This window comes from Engystomops pustulosus, chromosome 2 (genome assembly GCF_040894005.1).
Source record: "Engystomops pustulosus chromosome 2, aEngPut4.maternal, whole genome shotgun sequence".
NCBI classification, from domain to species: domain Eukaryota; kingdom Metazoa; phylum Chordata; class Amphibia; order Anura; family Leptodactylidae; genus Engystomops; species Engystomops pustulosus.
Window position 1 is genome coordinate 56,871,019 of NC_092412.1, and position 24,817 is coordinate 56,895,835.

The 24,817-nt window shown below is 40.4% G+C and overlaps 1 protein-coding gene across 7 annotated transcripts in view; it reads right to left on the reverse strand.

The window, feature by feature from the left end:
* The window catches only part of HDAC7 (histone deacetylase 7), a 216,041-nt gene that overhangs the window by 22,359 nt on the left and 168,865 nt on the right, over positions 1-24,817 (reverse strand). For 6 of the 7 annotated variants that reach the window (XR_011853072.1, XM_072134716.1, XM_072134715.1 and 3 more), the window contains 13 exons: positions 19,840-20,015; positions 18,187-18,274; positions 16,220-16,337; positions 15,273-15,391; positions 14,096-14,218; positions 12,898-13,004; positions 12,434-12,551; positions 10,598-10,800; positions 9,235-9,432; positions 8,828-9,044; positions 8,597-8,730; positions 8,030-8,150; positions 1,066-1,115 (listed from right to left, as the gene is read on the reverse strand). Coding sequence is in view for 6 of the 7 variants with exons in the window: in XM_072134711.1 (XP_071990812.1) it covers positions 1,066-1,115; positions 8,030-8,150; positions 8,597-8,730; positions 8,828-9,044; positions 9,235-9,432; positions 10,598-10,800; positions 12,434-12,551; positions 12,898-13,004; positions 14,096-14,218; positions 15,273-15,391; positions 16,220-16,337; positions 18,187-18,274; positions 19,840-20,015 (1,772 nt within the window). In the remaining variant the exon portion in view is untranslated. The remainder of the gene's footprint in view (positions 1-1,065; positions 1,116-8,029; positions 8,151-8,596; positions 8,731-8,827; positions 9,045-9,234; positions 9,433-10,597; positions 10,801-12,433; positions 12,552-12,897; positions 13,005-14,095; positions 14,219-15,272; positions 15,392-16,219; positions 16,338-18,186; positions 18,275-19,839; positions 20,016-24,817) is intronic. The other variant, XM_072134714.1, reaches the window with a different exon arrangement.

Consider the following 24,817-nt stretch of genomic DNA (forward strand, 5'->3'; position numbering starts at 1 on the left):
GGTTGCTATAATAATTTTTAAATGACATCTGTGTCCAAAAGAAGAGTGGACCTCAATATTTCCATCGACTAGTGTTTCCCAAACAATGTCTCAGGAGTCATATAGCTTTAAGGCGCCTTCAGCTATAGGTACCGCTATGCCTTATTGACACCATGAATGTTATATTATTATTAAAAGTGGGGAGGAAACCTGAGACACTACAAGAAGTCATATCTTTACCCAGACCTTCCTATTATACAGAGTTTAATGGGAAGTGCACCTTAAAACTATTTCATGTATGTAAATTTTCACTACGCATTTCAGTGCATCTGTGTAGTAATTCCCTGCACATTGTTGAACAGTGTCAGTTCTTAAGGTTGGATCCTCAGTGTTCATAACACTATGGTATACGGGTAGAGAAATGCGGCACTCTGAAGTCATCCATGCTTTATTGTATGTGAATATAAAGTTTTGACAACAAATAGGTACACATAGGAACGATGTTCGACAAACACCCTTCGACTTCTAAGTCTTTGTCAAAATAAAACCAGGCGTCGAAACATGTTGGTGTGTTGTCATGATTTTATATTCAACTACAATAAAGAATAGAATTTTATTAAGACTTTGGAGTGCCGGATCTCTCTCCCCTGCACTTGAAGCCTATCCTGAATTCAAGACAGGGAAGCAGCACTTTCAAGGCTGCATTGAGACAGCTGAAACGTTGCATCTGCCCACTGGCGAAATAAAACACTGATTTTTTACGGAGTGCTGCTTCCCTGTCTTGAATTTTGGTTATCTATGGGATTTAGAGTCGGATCCTTTTGAAGCCTGCACCCACCACGAATCCTAATTCGTTTTTTCATTGTGTAGCTCCCACTATTACTTTTTTCTTGAAGCCTATCCTGAGATGTTCGGTGACCTGAACCACTTTGTCTGTTATCAAGGTCTACCCTTACAATATTCAATGTTGTACTATAATAGGAATATGCATCATAGATTGTTGCCCTTTAATACCCAGTTCTCTAAATTCTCTAAACATTTCAATAATTCTTTGGCATTTGAAAATATTCACTGATTATTACTCACCCCAAGTCCTCCACATGGCAGCATGACAAACATCCTCTGAGATAGAATGCCTGGAAAAGACAAAGGGGCTGGTCACTATAGACATATGTACATGGGTCACTATATATATATATTATATAGAAGTATTCAGTATATTAAATGGAATCTAGCAACTACTAGCCCCCCCAGGCAGGGTATGAAATATGCTTTGTAGATTTCCCTCTTTTATGTGAAATCTCAACCCTTTACATATAACAAATCTTCCACAAAGAAAATGAGCCGAAAACTATCATCTTTTGGAGGCGAGCATTACTTCAGATGCCTATATATTGGGCTCTATAGTAGAACCATGTTTCTGGTATAAGATTTTTTTTTTTATTAGAGTTTTTTTGTATATGAAAACACAAAAACAAAAGTAGCCCCCCCCCCCTTTTCCCGAAAAGCATGGTATCAGATTCAAGAAGTAAATCTCATCTTTCAAATCTTATCAAGCTTGTGTGTGAACATCACATCCGGTAATAATTTTTTGCTTTAGCTTTCATCAACGACGACACATATCTCGAGTTCTGCAGCTCACAGAACTACAAGACTTATGTGGGTTGAAAGATAAAATTATTTTCTTCATTATGATAGCGGAAGCATGGTTCATAACTGTCTTAACTAATGCTCCCTCTCTATAATGTGATAGTTTTATGCTCTTTTTTTAGATGATAATGAAGGAGATTTTTTGCAGGTAAACTGGTGTTATTTAACATAAAAGAGGGCATTTTAGAAAGGACATTTCACAACCTACCTGAGGTTGGCGGTAAATAAGTGAGGTAAAAGTTGGTGACAGGTTCCCTTTAAGTCCCTTTAAGCCAAAATGTTATCTTGATTTGATGCTAGGTAAGGCACAACTATGAATGGTGCCAAAGAAGAGGGTGTTTAGCATCAGCCTGGATCCATCACTGTACAGCTATAATCTATGGCATCTGCTTTGTTGCATTGTGTAATGACAATCTGCAGTAGTTAGATAATTACATTCTTTATAACTAGAGGCTCAGGGTGTCATGTCATTCCTCCACCATACTCTACCCTGCAGCTTTTCTTCTTAAGATTGTTTATTTGTGTATGCAAAAACCCCAGAAGTCAGCTGGAGAGCACATTGTCATAACATCAAGACAGATGCTAATAATTAACTTCTCATCTACAACTAATAAAAGCGCTGGTCATTATGAGAGGGACACATCATAGACATAAGGAAAAGTATTTGATGAATCCATGGATGGTTCTATAAAAATGAATGTGTCTCTTATATACAGTGGATTTGGAAAATATTAGAACCCTTTAAATTTATCACTCTTTAGATCATTCCAGTCAATTGGTAAGATCCAAAAAACATCTTTTGCTCATTAATGTGCACTCTGCACCCCATTTTGTCAGAAAAAAAAACAAAAATGTAGATGTTTTTGCTAATTTATTAAACATGAAAAACTCAAATATCGCATGGTCATAAGTATTCAGACCATTTTCTGTGACGTTAAAGGAAACCTGTCAGCAGAAATTGGCAACTGAATTATGGAAACATGCAAATTAAGCAGATCGTTATGTAGGAACAGTAAGTAGGACTCCATAGAAAACTAGAAATGTTATACTGTCACTTCATGAACTCATATCTACTACACTCACAAGCTCTGCTACATCGGAAGGTATGTCAAGAAGGATGGAGAGTGATTAGGTCCATGTCTTGCCGTAGACAGGGTCGTAGCTAATTCTTAGGAATTTAATACTAAATGTTTATTGTAGAAAAGTTAAATAAGTGATAAATGTAGAATGTAGAATAGGGGCTCAGAATTGTCTGATGTGAGGTGTACCTATAGCACATTGGGGCTCATTTACTAAGGGTCTGAACGGCGCACTTTCGTCGGGTTTCCTGAATATTTCCGTTTTGGCCCGGGATTGTGGCGCACGCAATCGGATTGTGGCGCATCCACACCGGCTTTCACGCGACAGAAATCGGGGGCGTGGCCGACGGACAACCTGGCGGATTCGGAAAAACCGTGGAATTTAAAAAAGAATTTGTGTCGCAAAATCGGCACTCACATGCACCGGGAAGAAGAAGGTGAACCTTGGCGGACCTCGACATAGCAGCGACACCTGCTGGATATCACACGACCTTAGTGAATCCTGGCAGACCCGAATCAGCATCGGACAACGCGACGCGTGATCGCGACTGGACCGGGTAAGTAAACGTGCCCCAATGTGTCTCTATGTATCATCTCATTCTGCATAGAGAATGTATCTGAGAAAATGATGATATATATTCTCTGGCACATGTGGAATTTGCATAAAGTAGGCACACAGTACAGATTCCCAATTTCTATGGGTTCCATAAATGGACTTTTAAAATTTTGCACAGCGACTATAGAACTGCAAACATTATATGTAGGGTACAGAGTAGGGTATTAAGGACCCTATTGCATGACAAAACACATTAAAATATAACTGATTATTAATGTTCATGAGTCCAATTTGACAGTATTTTGCTAATTTGTCATGAATAAAAAATTAATATATATATATATCCAATGTCTATCTCTGGCTAACAATCTATTTATTATAATTCCTTTAAACTGGAATTCATGCTAAGATGACTCAGAAACACTATACAAAATGATGTTCTTGAAGTGTCATTGAGTATTTAGTTAATTTTTCCATTAAAATAATGTCTGGTGAAATTCTTTAAATGATCACATGGGGGCAGCAGAGTACTCAGAAAAGATTTGGCTTAAAACAATATAGAAACTGGTGGGGTCATAAATACAGATAATGGTTCATTTCTGAATTCCTTGTAACAACTTATTAAGGGGAACTTAGAAATGTGTATTTGTTACAGCTGAATACTACAGAGGATTGGTCTGCACTATTCATAAAAAGAAGAAATAGCAAGATAATAGCTGTGACAGAAATGAATGTATGGTTTCGGTTTTCAGGTTTGCCACCTAACCATTTATCTGTAGGGGTTAGATAGATACACTGTGGCCCAATGCCAGCTCTGGAGTTTGTCATGTTTCTATTTTTATTATGTTTATTTATTTTTTTTTTGATCTATTAGATTGGCCCTAAACTGTCCGAGCATGGCTACTGGGTCAGTGTAGGTGCCATGCTGCCATGGCCTCTATAGTTATACACTGGACTAATGCAACAAACTAGATATTTGCCCCTATTAGGCCAGTTAATCCTAAAGCTGGCCATACACATCATTATCAACAGGCCTGGCCCACCATATAAAATGTGACAGCAGGAGGTATATAAAAGATTTTAACTATCGTTTTCTTCTCTAGGAGATAAACCACTGGCCTGACAAGTTTGATAGCCACTCTCCACTTCCATTAATTTCACTTGCACTCCTTGACCAAGCCAAACATGCAAGTTTTTAGCAGCATTAGCCGTGGTGGATGGATGTAAATTGTGTTTCCCCAGCTTAAGAAATGGATAAATATCAAGTCTATTCATGAAGAACAAGAAAAAGGCGACACTCACCAAATAATATGAAAAAAAAAAAAAAATATATATATATATATATATATATATATATATACTTTTTTTTTAAAAAAAAAGCAAGCAGTAGGCAGCCACAGGGGCGATCCTTGAGCATGGGGTTTCTCAGACAACAGCACAAAAAGGCTGCCCCCTGAGGAACACTCTGCTTCAACATCCCCATCCCCCGGGCCATCTAATTTTGCTTTTATTGGAAAAGAAATTAAAAGTTGACAATTCATTTGGGAAGTGTGTTTTTTTCTAGTTTTTCATGAATAGACTGCATACTGTGACTGTATTTTGAACCTGTGCACCACCTGAATTTTTGATACCATCCCCAGACATTGGATCATCTGTATAGACGACAAGCTGTGCTCGTTTATCCTTACAAATTATGCATAAATATGAAGGTAAGACTGTAACCTCTGTCCGTACATGTTACATAAGAGCCGACTAATCCAACAGAGGGGGATTTCCAAACTATATAATGGACATAGGGGTCTGCTTTTGGACGGCCGGCCAATACTGGGAAGGTTCACCACAGTTCTATGTTTTCTCCATTTGTGGATAATGCATCTCACTGTGGTTCTCTTCAGTCTCAAATCTTTCAGGAGACCTTATATGGCGGCCGTATACTAGCTGTACGAATGGCCTTGCATGAGAACACTTGTGGCAGTAATCAGGCCTGGGTAAGAACAGGGAAATTTAACTCAGTTTCCCAAAGATGTGAGAAAACCCAGTTAATTTATATTTTAAAGGAAGGGAGTAATTTATTCTTCACACAGGGGTACTGTAGGTTTTGATTACACTTTCCCTTAAAGGGATATTCCCATTTTTGTCATTGCTTGTATAGTGACAAGTTAGACAATTTTCCTATATACTTTCAGTATTAATTGCGGACGGTTTTCTGGATCTCTGCTTGCTGTCACTCTATAGGAAGCTTCTATGTTTACTTCCTGCGGATAGAAAACTGACCATGGTCACACAGGTGCGGAGCTCATTATCTCATACATCTGATTACTCTCTGAGATAATAACAAGCTGTGCAACTGTGTGACCATGGTCAGATTTCTATCCACAGGAGCTTTCTGTAGAATTACAGCAAGCAGAGATCTAGAGAACTGTTGATACAGAAAGTATATTGGAAAATTGTATAATTTTTCATCATACAAGCAATAACAATAATCTGCCAAAATGGGAACACCCCTTTAATTTCCGGGTGAGGCTCATTGCCCCTTGAGTAAATTATTCCTTACCTGTGGTGAAGCGGGGCTTGTCAGCTTGTTCTGGCACTGAAAGTGTCATGGTTTTGAGTGGGAAGAGAAGCAGAAGCCGGAGAAGACTTTGCTCAAGATAGAGGACGATGTGCTCCCGACACTAGTGGGATCATCAGGGTATCTAGCGGTCCTCTTTATAAACTGCACTTCTGTTTAATATTTGTCATTTAGATTAGATTAAGAAATCAGGAAGGGGGGCAAATACTTTTTTACACCACTGTATAATGCAGGGTAGAAATACCACTGTTGCCTACAGTCATCCTTAGGCAATCTTTAACTAGTTCATGACTAATGGTTCTGTATTTGGAGCGTTGTCCTGGTATTTCCCACGTTCCCCTATCTCCCTATGTAGTGGGGCAGCCCGGCAGTGTCCTCACCACGTGTGCCCACAGGACATGGAGTACTTCCTGCAGCGAGCACAATGCTGTTTGTGCAGAGTGTTTGCTTTCCTCCATGTCTGGAATCTCTGACTCTTGTTTTGCTTCCCTGCAGGACACTGGTTTATGGGGCGGCTGCTATGCAGTATTAATAGAAAGGCTTGTTTTTGTCCGGCCAGCCGGTGTGTTTATTTGGATGTCTCTGCTTACATTACTAGTGTGTTTTCCTTTTAGCTAATCGAAAGCCTTTTAGGTAATGTGAAAAACACTCCACACTACCTAATGGGTCCGGGTTATTGTACATCCAGTGTATTTATATTCCAGAGCCACGTGAATGGATGGAGCATAGACTGAAAACAGATAAACAGAACTATTTGCACTATTTTACCTTCCTGTTTTGTTCTAATACTGGACCAAAATAGCCATCAGCAGCGCTCTACATTCCTCTACACGTGCCTGAGCAATGGAGATTATATCAGATCTGCTGTGCTGCAAAACTTCTCTTGTGTATCATTAGCTATTGTTAAATCTACATAATAACAATGACAAGAGCAGAAGAGTCACCAACATGTCTGTCTCTTCTATACTCAGTGCCAAAAGAAACATTGAAAAGATCTATTCATCTACCTGTCTAAAAAAGACAATTACTTGAGAAAGATTCAATATATGAACTGAAACACTGGACAAGAATTAAATAATACTGCAGGAAGTGTCGATGATTGAGTTATCCGGCTGTGGAAATTTTCAGATGTTTTTTTGACATTTTATCAAATTATCTTACTGTATTTGTATTGTATTTGTCTACTTATAAATAATACAACAACAATGCATAATTACTATTTATTTGTGTATATCGGTATGTATTGTATATATTTATTGTAATGTAATGTGTGCCGGTAGTGACAAGATAATGCCAAGGAAAAGAAATGATACTTTCCCTGCTTTGCTCCCACTTCTTCCAGCTACTTCTGATCTCAGTACTGATGGCTCGGGTCACAGGATCTGGTTCACTGGCCTCCTCAGACCCTGTGATATCACTTTGTGGGGCTCATTTACTAAGTTTGGCGCTGCTCACTTTTTGGGATTGTGCGGCTTGGACAGGTATTTAACAGGTGTCTGCGCTGGGATTGTGTGGCACATGATTGTTCTTTGGCGCAGCTGGGCTGGCTTTCATGCGACACAAATTGGGTTGGACGATATGACTGATTCGGACTGAGCACGGGATTTAAACTTTCAAATTGTGTCACCAGACAAAGAACTCTACATGCGGCACTTAAAAGATGGTGAACTCCGGCGGACCTGAGTGGGGAAGCGACACATGAAGGATATTGGGCGCATGATCTTAGTGAATCGCGGCAGAGTGAATTATCGTCGGACAGTGCACTTTCGGTGAACTCCAGCGGATAGGTAAGGAAATGTGCCGCATTCTGTCTGTACTGGAAACAATGGTGCAATGTAGGCGCTATAGAATGGTAAGTACACTTTTTGGCACCTCTGTCCCAGCCTTCATAGGTTTTTTCCAGGAATCCTGAAAATGCTGTTTGGAACGGTGTGAAAATAAAAAATATTTTTTTACTTTTGTCAAGATTTCGGAGAATTTGGAGGCTCCAACAAATAGTAGATGGATGGACAGTCCTCCCAAAATCTGACAATAACATTATTCTTAAATGTATTACCAGATCTAGTTTTTGAATGTGTAGAAGAATTATTCTCATGCTCCAATGACACTATACCACTCCTCTATGTAGAATGCATTCATTCATACTCTTGTTTTCTTTGCTTTTGTTTGATAACAAGGAAAAGCACAATGTACCTGCGAGTTTGCGATTGTCCAGTTTCAGTCTGTTGTGAGGATTGGTGCCATAGAGAAGAACGTGGGTCTCTGTATGTACAGACTGCAGCTCTTCCAAGGTCGCTTTCCTACCACGAATACACTGCAGAACAAAGAAAAAAGCATTTCAGCGTTAACTCTTAATGCTTAGTAATGGAAGGAGCAATCTCAGGCAATGTAAAAAAAAAATGTTCTAAGCTATATTTTTTTAGTTATCTATTACCTAGTCCTCTCCTTAGGCCCCTTTCACATGACTGTATATGGTGGCCCTATGCTAGCTGTACAAACGGCCGCAATACAAGTGCATTGTGCGCGGCACACGTGTGACACCATACAGTTGCTAGAAAACAGGTGAGGGGGAAGGAATGAGCAGCACCCACCCCTCCACCTTTCTAGCCATACGTATTAGCATAGCCTAACACAAAGAATACCCAAGAGTCTGATCAGTGATTGGATGAGCACATTTTTGGCACAACTTTAATACATAAAGATTCAAAGCATTTTATTACACTATTATGTATAAAACATATGATATGAATGTGAACTTACTTCACAATGGTTCCGTAATCCTCTCTCCTGTAAGCGTGACCAGATACTCTGGATTCTCCCAGCATGCTCTGGGTGGTTGCTGTTGTCTCCACAAGTGCACTGGTGCTTTAACATTACAGAGTCATATACAATTCCTATAGCAGAAAGAAGAAGTTTTATATTGTTTTACATTGGGTACAGCTCAGAATTTCCGGGTGAGGCTCATTGCCCCTTAAGTAAATTATTCCTTACCTGTGGTGAAGCGGGGCTTGTCAGCTTGTTCTGGCACTGAAAGTGTCATGGTTTTAGATGAAGGGTCTTGAGTGGGAAGAGAAGCAGAAGCCGGAGAAGACTTTGCTCGAGATAGAGGACGATGTGCTCCCGACACTAGTGGGATCATCAGGGTATCTAGCGGTCCTCTTTTCACATGCTGCGGGGTGCGAGGGTGGGCTGCCTCCCAGACATAGGCCTGAGGAACATAATCAGTACATAACCAATGAAGACCTTTATTTCATATATTACAATATATTATCATAATATTAGCCTAAGGCGACATCATTACATAAAATATAAGCAATTCTCTCATTCTGCCACATGCTGCTTTTTACATGAAAATTGGCTTCGGAAATAAAACAAGCCCTTTAAGTAGGAGCCTTTACCTGTTGAAGGAAGTTCTGTTGGACCACAGGCTGGATGTTGCTGTGTGCCTCTGGTGGAGCAACCCGCAAAGCCTCCATCCTGACTCGAGAAGGGTTCGCTGCTAATTCTGTAGGCCTCTCATTTAAAGAAACACTATCATCCATCTCTTCTGATGGGATCTGGCTTAATCTTGGTTTTTCACTTGTTTTTTGTGTGCGCTGCGTAAGATGACAGAAATGTGATGATTAGGTAGAATTTACCTCAACCCCTATATAACCATACTCAACTGATGTAAGAGTAGACATAACAGATGAAAGACTTGCTTTAATGGTAAAGGTACTGTGTATACTACTGTGATTCCCTGAATATAAGATCTACCCCAGAAAATAAGCCCTTGTGGGATTTTTTTTAGCCCTTATGGAGTGAGGTTTAAATATAAGCCCTATTCTAAAAATAAGCCCTAGGAAGCACATTTCTATTGGCTAAACCTTCTGAACTGTGGAATCTAGAAACACAGTTCTGGTATAATTTATATAATTTTTAAAGGGGGAAGTTCCCCTTAACTTTCATACAAGGATTGTGTTTTTAGGTGCCAAAGAATCTAATATAGCAATGTTACAGCCGGGAATGAGATTTTCATATACAGCCCCCATTTCTGAATGTAACTTTAACTGTGGATATCTCTATGTCTGTGGCACCTAGAGACATAATCCTTATGCAATATTATGCACCACTGTATAAATGTTATTAGGGTGCCCTCCTGAAGCCTGTTAGCTGAAAGAATGAGGAGGAGAGAGCTGCAGGGAAGAGGGAGCTGATGAATACAATGGTTACAATGTGGTGCCAAAGTGCCATTGCTAGAAATGAGAACTTGGGACCAATGATTCTAAATGCCAAAGTCACAAGAAATACACTGTGGAATTCAGGATTTTAGAGAGTTATGATGATGTTCAAGAAGATGAAGACATAATTATATTTAAATAAATGTTGAATTTTTTATGTTCAAGAATAAATTTTGATTTTTGTTCATGAAACAAAAAATATGACATCTCCTGAAAATAAGCTCTAACCAACCTTTATTGAACCAAAATAAGCTGTAACCTATACTGTGGAGCTAAATGTTTTCCTTATTTGCATAGAAACAGGGTAGTCTCACACACTCCTGTATACTATGAGTACAGACACAGCACCAATGTTTTATTACACGGGGCTACATTACTGATCCTGCAGGATGATCTATGTCTTGTGATAGAAAGAGGTAATAACACCTGAAAGTTTAGTGAATTCAAAGACTCAAGTCATAAACCACAAGTTTTACTGACTGTGATCTTAACGCAAAGACACTGTTCATATGCAAACTGCCGAAATGACCCTAAATCTCACCTTGTTCACCCATAGTTGTTTGGAATAATTAGGGAGTGCTGCATATTGCTGCTGGAATAGTAGATGCTGCTGGAGTGTCTTGGGATTTTGAGGAAGGGGTTCAGAACGTGTGCGACTTAAAGTTCTGTGTCCCGTAGGAGATAAATGGTCAGTGCTGATAAGAGAGTGGGTGAACTGTAATGGCACAGAACCCAGGCCCGGTACTAAAATGGTGAAAAAGAACAGATATTAATTTGAAAACATGTCATATATATAGTTACCACAAGGGGGTAGTATAGGCAATTGGATTTTTTTTTTTGATTGGGTCAGATGGTTCCAAACCTGAGCACATAAGCTTAGAGTTTATAATATATTACATTAAGATGCAGTATATTTATATCAGCAGGTTTATTCTTATTTCTAGTGAACTATGATTATACAGATGTATAGAAATAATTATTCACTTCCTAGTACGCACTTCAATATTTGCATCATATAGCCATAATGCCTCATTGCAAAATTACTCATTAAATCAATACCGTTCATTACAAGGGGAGATATGTAAATGCGCTTTCCAGGATGCAAATAGGAAAACATTGCTTCTTAGCTACCTTGTAAGGCAGCTCCATTAACATCAAACACGACTTAGACCAGTTCCCTATACTGTACTGAAGAGATGCAACCACATCGATGGTAACAGAGGGAATCTGTTCCTTTAGGAATAGATATACAGGCGGTCCCCTACTTAAGGACACCCGACTTACAGACGACCCCTAGTTAAAGACTGACCTTTCCGCTCCCTGTGACCTCTGGAGAAGCTCTCTGAATGCTTTATTATAGTCCCAGACTACAATAATCAGCTGTAAGGTGTCTGTAATGAAGCTTTATTGATAATCCTTGGTCTCATAACAGCACAAAATTTTGAAACTCCAACTGTCACTGGGGCATAAAAATTATTTTGTCTGGAACTGCAATTGTAAAATATACAGTTTCGACTTACATACAAATTCAACTTAAGAACAAACCTATGGAACCTATCTTGTACCTAACCCGGGGATTGGCTGTACTGGTTTGGCTATTAACCCAAATCATATCATTAGGCTTCCTGAAAGTCATGCTTGATGTTAAAGACGCTGCAGTGCAAGATATCTAAGAGGCAGTATTTTCATGGAAAATGTATTTGCCTATTTCCCATTTTCCCCTATAGAGCTGTACACATCTGCAAGGCCTTGATTAGGAAAGTATCTGTAAGGAGAACTCTAAGGCTATATTCACACTGCCGTTGCCCGCCCGTACCGTAGCGGGCAACGGCAGTGTACGGGGAGAGGAGGAGGAGGTGAGCGCAGCTCACCCCCGCCCCTCTCCATAGCAACCTATGGCGCACGGCGCCGTATTACGGGGAAAGATAGGACAGGTCCTATCTTTCTCCCGGGTACGGAACGGTACGGTGCCGCACGTGTGCGGCACCGTACCGCTCCCGTAGGGTGCCGTGCGCCCATAGGAGTGTATGGGGGACGTATATCGGCCGTATATACGTCGGCCGTATATACGTCCCCCATACGTTCGTGTGAATGTAGCCTTACTCTTACTCGCCGACATTATAAGGGGGAAGTCACAGAAGGGTTTTCTCACCCTAGAAAGACCTGTATACTATAGAGGTCTAATATGGGAGCTTGGTGAGAGCCCTGGTCCAGCTTATAACTTTTGCTACTGGGTTTGAGAACCTCGGCAGACCTCAATCACTGCAGAGGAACAGTTTTATCAGCAAACAAGGAGAATAGAAATTGACTAAAGGGTGTATGGTGAGGGGTGAGGAGACAAACAAAAGGCAAAAGAAGATAACAGGAACATACATACCTGTAACCAAAGGAGTGTGGGCACCAGAGGAATCCAGGATGATGACAGGTTGAATACGAGTAGGAGCCAGAGAATTCTCTTCCATGCCAGGCACATACATGACTCTGGGAATCAGACCCTGAATAAAGGAGGATAGAAGATTGTGAAACTTCCTAAATATTAAAGTTAAACAAGGACTGTTATTATACAGTATATAGACTGTGAAGACAGTGGTTATATTGGTAAATATCTGGGCATATGGAGCATGAAGAAAAATAAATAGCGTTCCGATCAAGTAAAACAAGAATTCTAGTAATCAAAGTCCTGATGGATTGTATACTTGTAACCACTTTGAGTTTATTAGTTACATACAGATGCATAGGATGAGGCTAGGGTTCAATGTATATCTAAAGTCCATTAGAGATGCTGTCATAAGTGGAGTTTGGGCTACTTTTTTGGTAACATGAAGGATGCCATGACCTTACCTCTGACCCAGCGCCAGGTAGTGGGGTCACGCTTCCATTGTCAGTCAGACTATCATTTGGAGAGCTACAGCCGGAGACAGGAGTACTGCTACTACTGGGGGATGAATCTGAAAGAGAACAACACAGTGTAAAGATATAAGGAAAGGGCCTGGGATGTATAACGAAAATTTAAAGAATTTTGAATAGATAGCAGTACTAGTAAATAATATATACTGTATATACTCAAATTTATGATGTCAGCAAGTGGCTGACGTCATGGTATATGTGACGGCAGCACGCAGGGACCCGAAGACAGAGCTTCAGCAGACCGAAGAGGACCAGAAGAGGGGTCGGAAAGGTGAGTACAGAGGTTTCTTTTATAGGCTGGGCACTGTCTATAAACAAGGGGGATGCTGGTTATATACTAGGGGGCCAAGCACTGGCTATATACAAGGGGGCAAGCACTGGCTATATACAAGGGGGATGCTGATTATATACAAGGGGCCAGGCACTGGCTATATACAAGGGAGCCAGGCACTGGCTATATACACGGGGGATGCTGGTTATATACAAGGGGGCAAGCACTGGCTATATACAAGGGGGATGCTGATTAAATACAAGGGGCCAGGCACTGGCTATATACAAGGGGTGGCAGGCACTGGCTATATACAAGGGGCTGCTGGCTATATACTAGGGGGCAGGGGGCTGGGTATTTACTGGGGGACATGGGCTGCTGGCTACATACTAGGGGCAGGGGGCTACTGGCATTATACTACGGGGCATGGGCTGACTATATACTAGGGGACAGGGGCTGATGGCTGTATACTGGGTGGCAGGGGCTGATGGCTATGTACTGGGGGGCTCCTGGCTATATACTGAGGGGAATGTGCTTGCTGGCTATATACTGGATGAAGGCTGTGACCAATGCATTTCCAACCCTAGGCTTATACTCAAGTCAATAGGTTTTCCCAGTTAAAATTAGGTTTATACTTGGGTCGGCTTATACTCAATATAATTCTTTATATAACGCACAGACCTTGCCAAATCATTAATCTATGTATAATATTAACTACTGGCACAATATTATAAGCTACAAGGATAGCTATTCCAATATGGATCTCAGAATGATCACTAGTGTGAAGTTGTGTTGTGATGCTAGTTGCTAAACTAGTGTGGATGAAGAGGACGTTACCCTGCCCCCCGTGCATCAGTCACCCACCCTGTGTCTCTGGGGGTCTTCTTCTAACTGCTGGTGGAGCGCTTTCCTTGCGCGTTAGGGGGTTCTTCCTCCTCTCCCCAGACTTCTTGGGTCTGACAGGCCACTTCAAGTTTGGCTCAGAGGCTGTGGGGAAATTAAGTTCTACAAGTTAATAGCTCACATGCAACTTTCTAAAGTTCTGGATCCAGCATTTCTAGATGTTTAGCACCAGAACAGAATGAGCACATAAGTGCAGGAAATATATCCAACAAAGGAACTAATGGGATAACATATTAATGGGGTCAAGGGCTTTTCAATCCCCATACTATACACAATATGGAAGCTATTCACAGCCATAAGTGTAAGGGGCGCTCCTGTGCTATGGATACAGTAGTATTCCTTTTCTGACATTAATGGGTTATAAGTACTATATTATGTGCATGACTGCACACTCACTATCAATGATGTAAAAATGCAAATAAATGCAAAGGACAGAGAAGAAGTGATAAGTGATAATAGAATAGAATCCTAATTTTGCATGTATTGATATGTCACTGGAGAGCAGCGGGTGTTTAGCTTATAAAGTAATGGCACATTTCTGGGACTTGTGATATTATTGTTCCTTCGTTCTATGGATATGTAGAGAGGTTAAATGTAATATCCTGAGAACATACTATCACCAACATATCAAGCTTTTCCCATAAGCACGGGATAGGGGATAACTTGGTGATTGGGGGCCCGCCCACAGATTACGACAAAGGGGTCTAAATGAAGCCGAAGGATTTCTTCTTTTTCCTACTTGGGACCGGACCAGGCTATTTTCTCCAGGCAAGAACAGCTAACTGAACACCTGACGAGATCAGCGCCAAAGGGTGAGCACACACTTTTTTGTTTTTTCCTTGTTTGCATTATAGTAGTTGCGTTCTTGTACATAGGGTTTTTTTTAAGTTTCTTTCCAGTCCACCCCTGCATACAGTACAGCAATAATGGCTACGAGAACAAATCCAGTGCATAATAACTATTGCAGAGGCCTGAGAACATGGTGTATGACCCTCCTGCCCTGTATTATGGATACCACAGCGTATCAGATTTGCAAGGAGTGTTCCTATCACATAATTTACTACAAGTATTATGAATATGCATAACACTCCAACAACGGTGTAAAAATAGGCGTCACATCACGTCATCTGTTATTTACCTGTTCTCCTGAGAGGAAGGCCATGTTCAGGAGTGTTCGAGGTGTTGGGTGGAGCCTGAGGAATTAAATTATTTGCGATTTTGGATAGATGGTTACTGTTTTCGTTCATCACAGGTGGTCTAAAAGAAAAAGAAAAAAAAGAGATGAAAGCTCAATCTTAAAGGAAATATTTTACCAGGATGTAGGATTGTAAACCAAGCACACTTACTTACATACTGTGATCTACTCTTCTTTTTCTTTGTTTTTACAAAAAAAAGGCTTTTAAAAATTATGAAAATGAGCCTGAGGGCCTCCGGGTTCCATAGATGTTAAATGATCCCCGAGCCCCTCAGGCTCATTTGCATAGTTGCATTTTTTTTTTGTAAAAACAATGATATAAGAAGATAAAAGAAGAGCCGATCCTGCCAGAGGGGGCACACACCTGTATGTAAGTGGGCTTGGTTTTCAACCCTTGATCCTGCTGTTATATTTCCTTTAATAACTATATTAATGGACAAATTTCGAGGATGTAAATTCTATGTCCTATAGTCATTCAAAAACGTTTCGCCTTTCTTCTGAGCTAAGGATGTGACATTGAAGCGAATGGCAGATGCAGTTACAGTTTCTGTCTACTACCCAGAGAAGGTAGAAGCGGGGGCGTAAATTGAGGGGGTGCAGAGGGTGCGGTCGCAACCGGGCTCAAGAGGTTTAGGGGGCCCATAAGGTGTCAATTTCCCATTGAAGAAGACTAGTACAATAAACCATACATTATAGTCGGGGCCTGGCACAAACTTTTCACTGGGGCCCATCAGCTTCTAGTTACGCCACTGGGTAGAAGAATATTTTCAAGGAACTTCATGCCCTATTTTTACAGACTGAAAAGGGGGAAAGGTCATTGCCCCATGATTCCCATATTGGTCTTTCTTCTTCCCCATGGTCAAGCTTATGCAGTAAGGATTTACAGTCACCTGTAAGGGATGGGGACGTTGCTGTGATTGGTGATATTATTGGGTTCCGGAGCTAATTGCTGCTTGTTTCGGATCATCTGTAATAGTTTCTGCTTGACTGCTGGGCTGGCATTGGCACCTAAGACAATACAAAAAATATGTATGAGAAATAAAGCAAAATAAAGACAAGAAGGACCCCCTTGACAAAGTCCTGTAGGGAACGAAACACGTTGGGGAGGTTCTGGGCAGCGTCCTTTCCAATGCACCTTATTGTCACTGGATTTAAGGTATACACTACAATGCATTGCCTCATGTGTGCATTACCAATGCTCTTGATATTATGATAGTACTTCAGGTTTTGTACTATGCACTTTGTTACCTATATATTATATATACCTGATTACCTATATACTTTTGCTATGAAATCACCTTTGTTTGCCTATGTTCTATTTTTAAAGTGTACTGAATAAAAATTCATCATTAGTGCTCAATATGTGTCTGTTCTATGAGCAGATGGTCACATATTGATTTGTGCCCTGTCTCTCTATGGCACTTGCCCTTTAGCTAAACTTAATTTTCACTTTTGTATTTTTGGTATTGTTTTTTAGCTTAACATACAAAGATTTTAAATTCCGTTTGATAACCTGTAAAAACCTTTGCCGATTACTAAACTTCTGCACTGCTGTTATTTTGCATGGCCTGCAGAGGGCGACCTTGTATTTCTTTCAGCAACTACTCAACGTTTTAAGTGAATGAAATGTTTTCTTTTCATTCTTACTAGAGATGTCTCGCCCATAACAAACATGCAGGCCATGTAGTTTCTGAAGCAAATGTCATAAAACAAAAGAAAGTATGAAAGGCAGGTACTAATTCTTCTAAGGCCGGCGGCACACGTGGCGTTTTGAAGCCGTTTTGGGACGTTTTTAATTGGTTTTACCAATTATCTTAATTAAAATGGGTCAAAAACGCATGCGCTTTTTAACGGACTGCTTAAACACGGCCCAAAAACGGGTTCAAAGCGCCATGTGTGCCGCCAGTGATCAGATCTCCTTCCCCGGAAGTATTTTTCTCATGGATACTTTTATTTCAGTTACTAAATAAAAGTCAATAACTCATATGTAATGTGGTTTCCCAGTGGATATGTCCACATAGTTAAAGTATGCAAACTTTTCCTTATCCTACTGAGGAGCTTCATTATAAAGGGAACCTGACACCATGAAAATGCCGACGGGCATATTAAAGAACCGAAGCAGCAGAGCAGATTGTACATGCTATATCTGTGGGCAGAATATTATAAAGCAGGATGAGCTGGGCAGATCGTACATAGTCTCCTGTCTGCTGATAGCATGTTATAGAGCAGGAGGAGCTGAGCAGATCGTACATAGTCTCCTATCAGTATCAGCAGGCAGCATGATATAGTGCGGGAGGAGCTGAGCAGATTATATAGAGGAACAATTATTTACAAGAAGCATGTTATAGAGCAACAATGTCCTTTTTGGGAATAATAGATATAGTTATATATATATATATATATATATATATATATATATATATATACATATATATAGATAGATATTCAAGAAATAAAAATGAGAAGCATGGTTTTCTGAGCCGAGCCAATGTCCAAAACTGTGACTCTCTGGCTTTTGGATCCAAGGATGAAGGTTGTTCACCCACAAAACACTTTATCATAAATAGACTAATAAATTGGTGAATTTGATAACATGTGTGTGACCTCTCATACCTGGTGCCATTCAAGTCCGATTTTTATTTCCTGCCCATAAAAGTTATACGGAAAGTTTTCCCACAATATATCAGCCTGCTCAGCATCTCCTGCTCTATAACATGCTGCCTGCAGATTGCACTGGATTTTTTAATGGGACAGGTCCACATTATTATACTGATGGGGATGTTACATTATCTATAACAATCCAAAATTACTTGTAGACAAGTCAACATAAAATAAGAAAAACAAAAAGTTGTCATACTGCATTTGTTTTTGTCTTTGTGAACCAGTTGCCTGAGACTTTGGTCCTGTCGTCCGTGATCAGAATTCCGACAATCCGACATGTTTAGCTGTGGGACAAAAAGTGAAGTTCATTAGATGAGAAATGAGACAGAATATCAGTCCTTTACATGAGATGGTTGTTACCTATGGTTATTCTCTCTGCAATAAGTCTGAAGGCTGAGATGTGCAAAAAGGATATTTAAAGTGGATATCCGAGATTTTATGTAAAGTTCTACTATTGGGGGAACAGCGGCAATCTTGATCATGGATTGGATCTGTTGTATGACAGATACCCAGTGTCTAATGGACAACACTGACATAGACCCAGGTCCACAAGGATAACTTTCTATAATGCGCTACTCTTGTCTATGTCACAGACACCACTGATTCAACAGCAGTGTGAAACAAATTCCAACACACATACAAGAGGCGGACAGAGTCTGTATCTCTCTGCACTAAGGATAATGCTTCTATCATGATTCTTGTTGCACCAAATATGAGAGATTTTAGTTGAGAAAATTCACTTAATATGGTATATAAACAAATTCAATTAACTCACACATTCATGTAGTATTCCTACTCAACATAAGAAGATTTTGCCTTCCTTGTAAGCACCCAGCTTTTCTGTCAAGAACATTATTTAGGAAGCTGAATTTCCAAAAAGCAAATACATGGTACAATATATCAGCATAGACAAATTGTGGCTATGATTTTGGGGAACACAGGACCTCCGGCTAATTTCAACAAATCTATCCCTGTATTTTTATGGGAGATAAGCCAGCAGGGGTAGCTTACTGTAGCTTAAAGTCAGCTGCAAACGAACCTGTTCAGCTTCCTGAACCTTTTGTTCTTTTGGGATAATCTTTTCCAAAAGTGTTTAGTCGCAGCTTTATCCATTGACAAAACATGTATCCAGCCGAGCTGATTGTGCATGTATGTGTATGAGAGATAATAGCTGAACAACTTAACATGAGGTCTTAAGCTGGCTGCACACAAATGTGCTCGGTCCATGGAATGTGACTTGTATGTTGGTCCAATCCAACAGAAGAAGCACAGTGCAGTGAACGGGGGTCCTTGCATCATAGAGAAATATGATGCAAGGACTGCCTATCTGTCGGCCGAACTGCAGCCTGACATTTTAACAGTTTCGGCAAGCAGACAGGGACTCCTATCCACTGTACTGTGCTCACTCCTTGGGATTGGACCACCAGACAGGTCCATTTCCACGGACTGAAACCCATTTGTGTGCAGCCAGCCTAAGACATGTTGTTCAGCTGCCGTATCGACTGGATACATGTTTTGTTAATGGAGAAAGCTGCAGCCAAACACTTTCAGAGAAGATCAATCGCAAAACACAAAAAAGTTCAGGAAGCTGAATTACATCATGCCCAATTTTTATTTCCCCTGTCATTTGTCATCTGAGAAGATGGACAGGTCTCACACACACTAGATTTTCAGCCAAAGCCATCAAAATCAGCAGGTTAAGATGAACAGCATCCAATGTGTATGGACTCTCCAGGTGAGTGTGCATGTCTGTGGGAGGGTAGAGAGGACTAGCCGTTGACTGAACAATAGCTAATGAGTGTGCATGGTCACCTTTAGGCTCGATAGGAAAGTCGGTGATGTAACGTACCCTAAGCTTGTGTTCCACCATGTGCTGCTGTGAGGTGATGCTTGGGAAGAGGGCTTGCTGAGACGGTTTCATGTTGAGAAGGGCAGCATCCGGCCGCGGGTTAATGTGATGGATTACGTGAAACTCCATAGGGCTAGGCTGCGTCAGGACTGTGCTGGAGGGAACAGTCAAGTCAACTGTAAAACAAATAAAGTTTTATTTTAACATTTTAAATTACATTTCATATGAATAAACATAAACATATAAAGCATTTCTACATGTTCAATGTCTTCTATGGCTATTTGCATCCTAGATACTAACACACAAACTGTTTCACTAGATTATAGGAGTTTACCAAAACTACTAGAAGTAAGATTATTAACAAACTTTCTAATAACAAACAGCAGAACTATGAATGCAGCTCCGGACTCTAATATGCTGAAAACGTGTGGATTAGTTCTGTATGTAGACTGCAGAATGCTGTGCAAAAGTGAACGTAACAAAGAAGTCAATCGATATCCAGATATCTTTGTACAAAACTACCTAATCCCATAATTCAAAGCACATTGACACTTCAAGGGCTTCAATTACATTGACACTTGTGAGCGAGTTTGTGTTCTATTCAGGGATGTATTTTCTTTGGTGTGTCACCGATCCGGCTACAACCTGTACTAGCTGCATTGTGTCTATTCCTGCTTAACGGTGTATGAGGTGGGGGGTAGAGGGTTATCTACACAGCAGGGATGTGCTGTTATTTTCTGCCAAAATGAGAGGAAAGTTTCTGAGTATTTAAGACTACTGACAAAAGACTTTGCATACTGTTACATTCCCAAGTGTAGATATAATGGACTTTCCTTAGTCAATAACAAAGTATGACAAATACTATTTACCTCTCAATAAGATAAACCATGCAGAAAACTCACACCTCATCCACCCACATGCACTTCTGTTTGTCATTATTCGTGGTATAGGTGTTTCTAGTAATTCCTGACCCTGGAGAAAACACCCTGACTTGATTCACACTTGTTATTTTTATTTAATGTATACATGTGCCCCTTAACATTGGTCACGCTCGAGTAGTTGAGTACATAAAACCTAAATCATAGTCTTTCAAATAAAAAAAGATTTCCAAGGGGCTTCACAATCAATGTAATAGAAGGCCAACCTCTTAAAAGTCATTGAATTATAAGGGCCACTTGGGCTTCCTTTTAGGAAGGGTAGATGTGAACATAACCCCCCAAAATTTATAAATCTAAAATTTGTCTTATGTATCAGATCTAGACAACAAAACTAGCAAATACACAGGCACTACCACATGGACAAAAAAGTCCCCGCATCCAAGACTGGGGCAGAATTTATCAAGCTGTCTGAAAGTCAGAATATTTCTAGTTGCCCATGGCAACCAATCACAGCTCAGCTTTCATTTAACCAGTGCTCATGAATATTTTAAATGGAAGCTGTGATTGGTTCCCATGGGCAACTAGAAATATTCTGAGTTTCAGACAGCTTGATAAATCTGCCCCAATATTTATAACCACAAAAGAAAGAACACAGTGGATGCGTATATAGGACAAAAATGCAAAAAAAAATCATTTATTGTAAACATATTGCTATATACAATTCATGGGACAATGATAAAACATTTAAAAATACACCTGGTAGGTGTAGAAAGCTACTTAGGGCCTTGAGGCATGCATGGGCCCTACACCCCTACCATCTCACAACCTAAACAAGAGTATCAGGTGACCCAATAAATGCAATAACAAGATCAAGTCTTGGAAAATCAAAATGTGCAAAAATGCATAGAAAAGATCACACAATGAGGCCTGCAACCATATCAAAGAACGTCATACCCATCACAGTCAATGTAAAAGGTCATGAAGAAGGAGCAAGGCATAGGCTGTGGAGAGGGGCAGACAATACCCATCTAGACAACCAAGCACAACATTTACAGCCCCAAAATGGATTATCTTTTTCTGGAACTTGTAGGATCATTGTCTGGGTCAGCTATTCTGGTAGGTCAGTGTGATCCTAGGCATTTGTCTCTAGATGCCACTAGAATGAATCCATCTTGCAGTTACTAGAAATAGCAATGGATCTGGCTCCACTGGAGTGTGTAGCACCCTTTTACCATTTATACAGATGAAGATTCATAAAAAAAAAACAACACAATAGTAAAGAGGTTGCCGGTAAAAAAAACATGTAATGGGACTCTACAAGGGTCCACTCAAATAAGAAATTCTTACTTCTACTACTTCTCTTTGACCAACGCTGCAAAGGGTCAGCTTGGAAAGCTACTATGCAGTCAGGGACCCTAGGATCCTACCCCCTGTTTTGACTACTCAAATAGACGGCTATACATGATCCATAATATATGAAAGGCTCGTCAGCAAGTCAATGTAACTGTACTACAGACTTCCAAACCACCATTAATAAAACACTTTATAGCGTTGCTTATGATATATGATTAATAAACGTATGTGAGGGCGAGCCTCCATAGCTAAAATGTTCCCTTTTGCTCTCCTGAACTCTGCCTAATACAATGTAACGTCAATGGCTTCCTTTCCAAACACGGAGCTGGTATTATAAACACAGAGACTACATTATCTGCAGCATACAAAGTAACTGAAGATTAACAACAGGCCAGACAGGGAGTGGAGAGCGGCCTGCTAGCAAGTGCCTAACCACACTCCTATCAGGGCTCCTGCCCAGAAGAAATGCACTTTGAACAAACTGATCTCAATCTATTTTCGTATCATGAAAACCAGTTGTGGTTACTCATATACCCTCAATACTGTTACACTGTGTGATAGCTGCTGCGCACAGCCATTCAAGTCCAATTATTCTTCTCCACAGAGAAAGGTATGTAGACATCTCCCATACATCTGCTCGTGTTTATGCAATTTCATATTGTCAGCAAATAACTGCTTTCAATTCTCCAGCGAGAACTAAAATGTTGGTGCGTTAAAGAGGAAATGACATACTAAAAATAAAACAAGGTGAAGTGTTTTTATATATCCTGTTTTCTGCAAGGCTGGGGTGCAACTAGGTCTCAGGGGGTGGGGGTGACACAAGAATTTTAGGATGATTGAACATATGGTATGAATTTTCTGTCTATATTTAGTGATACTACTGGAATGGGTTGTGTATGTGCATAGTTGCTGTAATTTGGAACAGAACCCACACAGCTCAGTGACCTGTCTCAGCTCTATACTCAGCCCCTTCTGGATATTTCCCATTTGCAGGATATTGTGTAAGGTAAAAGTAAACTTCACCATACACAGCTATCTCGCCTAACCCTAGCTTACACATGCACACTTGACTCAGTCTGTGGCGAGCCCCATTGTGGCGGAAAACCACTAACCTTGGACAACTGGGGAGACTATAACAAATAAACTGCGCCAGTTCAGATCAGAACCTCTTAGTGCAGTGATGGCAAACCTGTTAGACACCGAGTGCCCAAACTACAACCAAAACCCACATATTTTTCGCAAAGTGCCATTTCGACAATTTAAGCAGTTACCTATTACTCCCTGCCCTGTTACATGTTTAAATTGTATAGGCACCTGAGGACACCAATACAGTAGAAATAAGGAGAAGAAGTTTGGATTATCATTGTAGCTTCCTTCTAGGGTTCTGGGATGCTTTGGACTGCAGGACACCTTGAGTCCTGTCTGGTGAACTCTGCGCTGGGGTGATGGCGCAGGTGCCCATAGAGAGGGCTCTGAGTGCCACCTCCGGCACCCGTGCCATAGGTACGCCACCACTGTCTTAGTAGATACTGGCACAAGACCGCAAGTCTTAATGAATTCCTCCCAATGTGCTGATGGATTCAACTTGGTTTTTAGTGTAATATATAAAAAGAAAAAAAATGTAGGATGAGGAAAGTACCTATAGCAGGTTCTATAAAGGTAAGTATTCTTCAGGGGAGTAAAAAGGGTTGTCCCTAAGAACCAGAGCCGAGATACTCAGTATAGCCACCATTAGCCAAGTTATTGCCCCTGATATCTGCCCAGCTACCTACATGGGGTCTGTATGAATGGGGTGCACATCTGTTTGCCACACGTGACTCTTCGAGTATAATGAATCAAATCCAATATCTCACTTTAGAAAGGTTTAGGTGATCTAAAACGCGTCTGGTCTGGATGTTATTACGCTTGTTATTCTGAAGCAAAGAATAAAAAGTTTTCTGGGATCATCTATATTTTTAGTGTAGTTTCTTCATCTACGAGCAGAAGAAGCAGGGATTTGTATATAACTCGTGAAATGCAGTCATGATTAAGGGCGGGTGTTCTGCTTGAAAAGCGTTGACGTTTTACTTTTCTATGGATTGTTACAGGTAATACTACCAAAATAAAGATGTACCGTGTCGGAAATTTGTCTGTAACGTGATTATATTCTGTTGGATTCGTGTATAATATCCTGACTCCCAATGACGCTTACAATCTACACTCCGATGAAACTATATATTTTTGGTGTGTTAAAGGAAAGCAAAGTATAATAAGATAATCCATGCAAACACAGGGAGAACCTAAAAAATCCTGGCCAATTTCCCCCTCCGTCGAGTTAAATCCCATGACCAAAGGGCTTAGAGGAAAGATACTGACAGCCTCCACTAGGAATGCGGATACTGTAAGTGCAAAAGGAAGGCTAGAATAGGGCAGAAATGTTTGTCAACACTCTACCTGACGATGACTAAGCCTTCTTTTATCTGTACTTATCAGAGTTTATTTTTATAGCCTTCTATTGTTATAAGGGGTTCTCCACTGAAACTCTATCAACGGCTTCCTCACGACCTTAAAGCGTACAAAGGACCACCTCACCATGAGTCATATTTCATTCTCCATCATCTGTATGTACCTATTGTTTACATTCTTTCTTTTTTCAACTGGGTCATGGATTTTGGTAACAGAACGTAATGGGATAACCTGTCGTACAAAGAAAGGATTATTCAAACTGTGACCAAATACCTGGACCCTTCAGCAACATGATCCCTGCT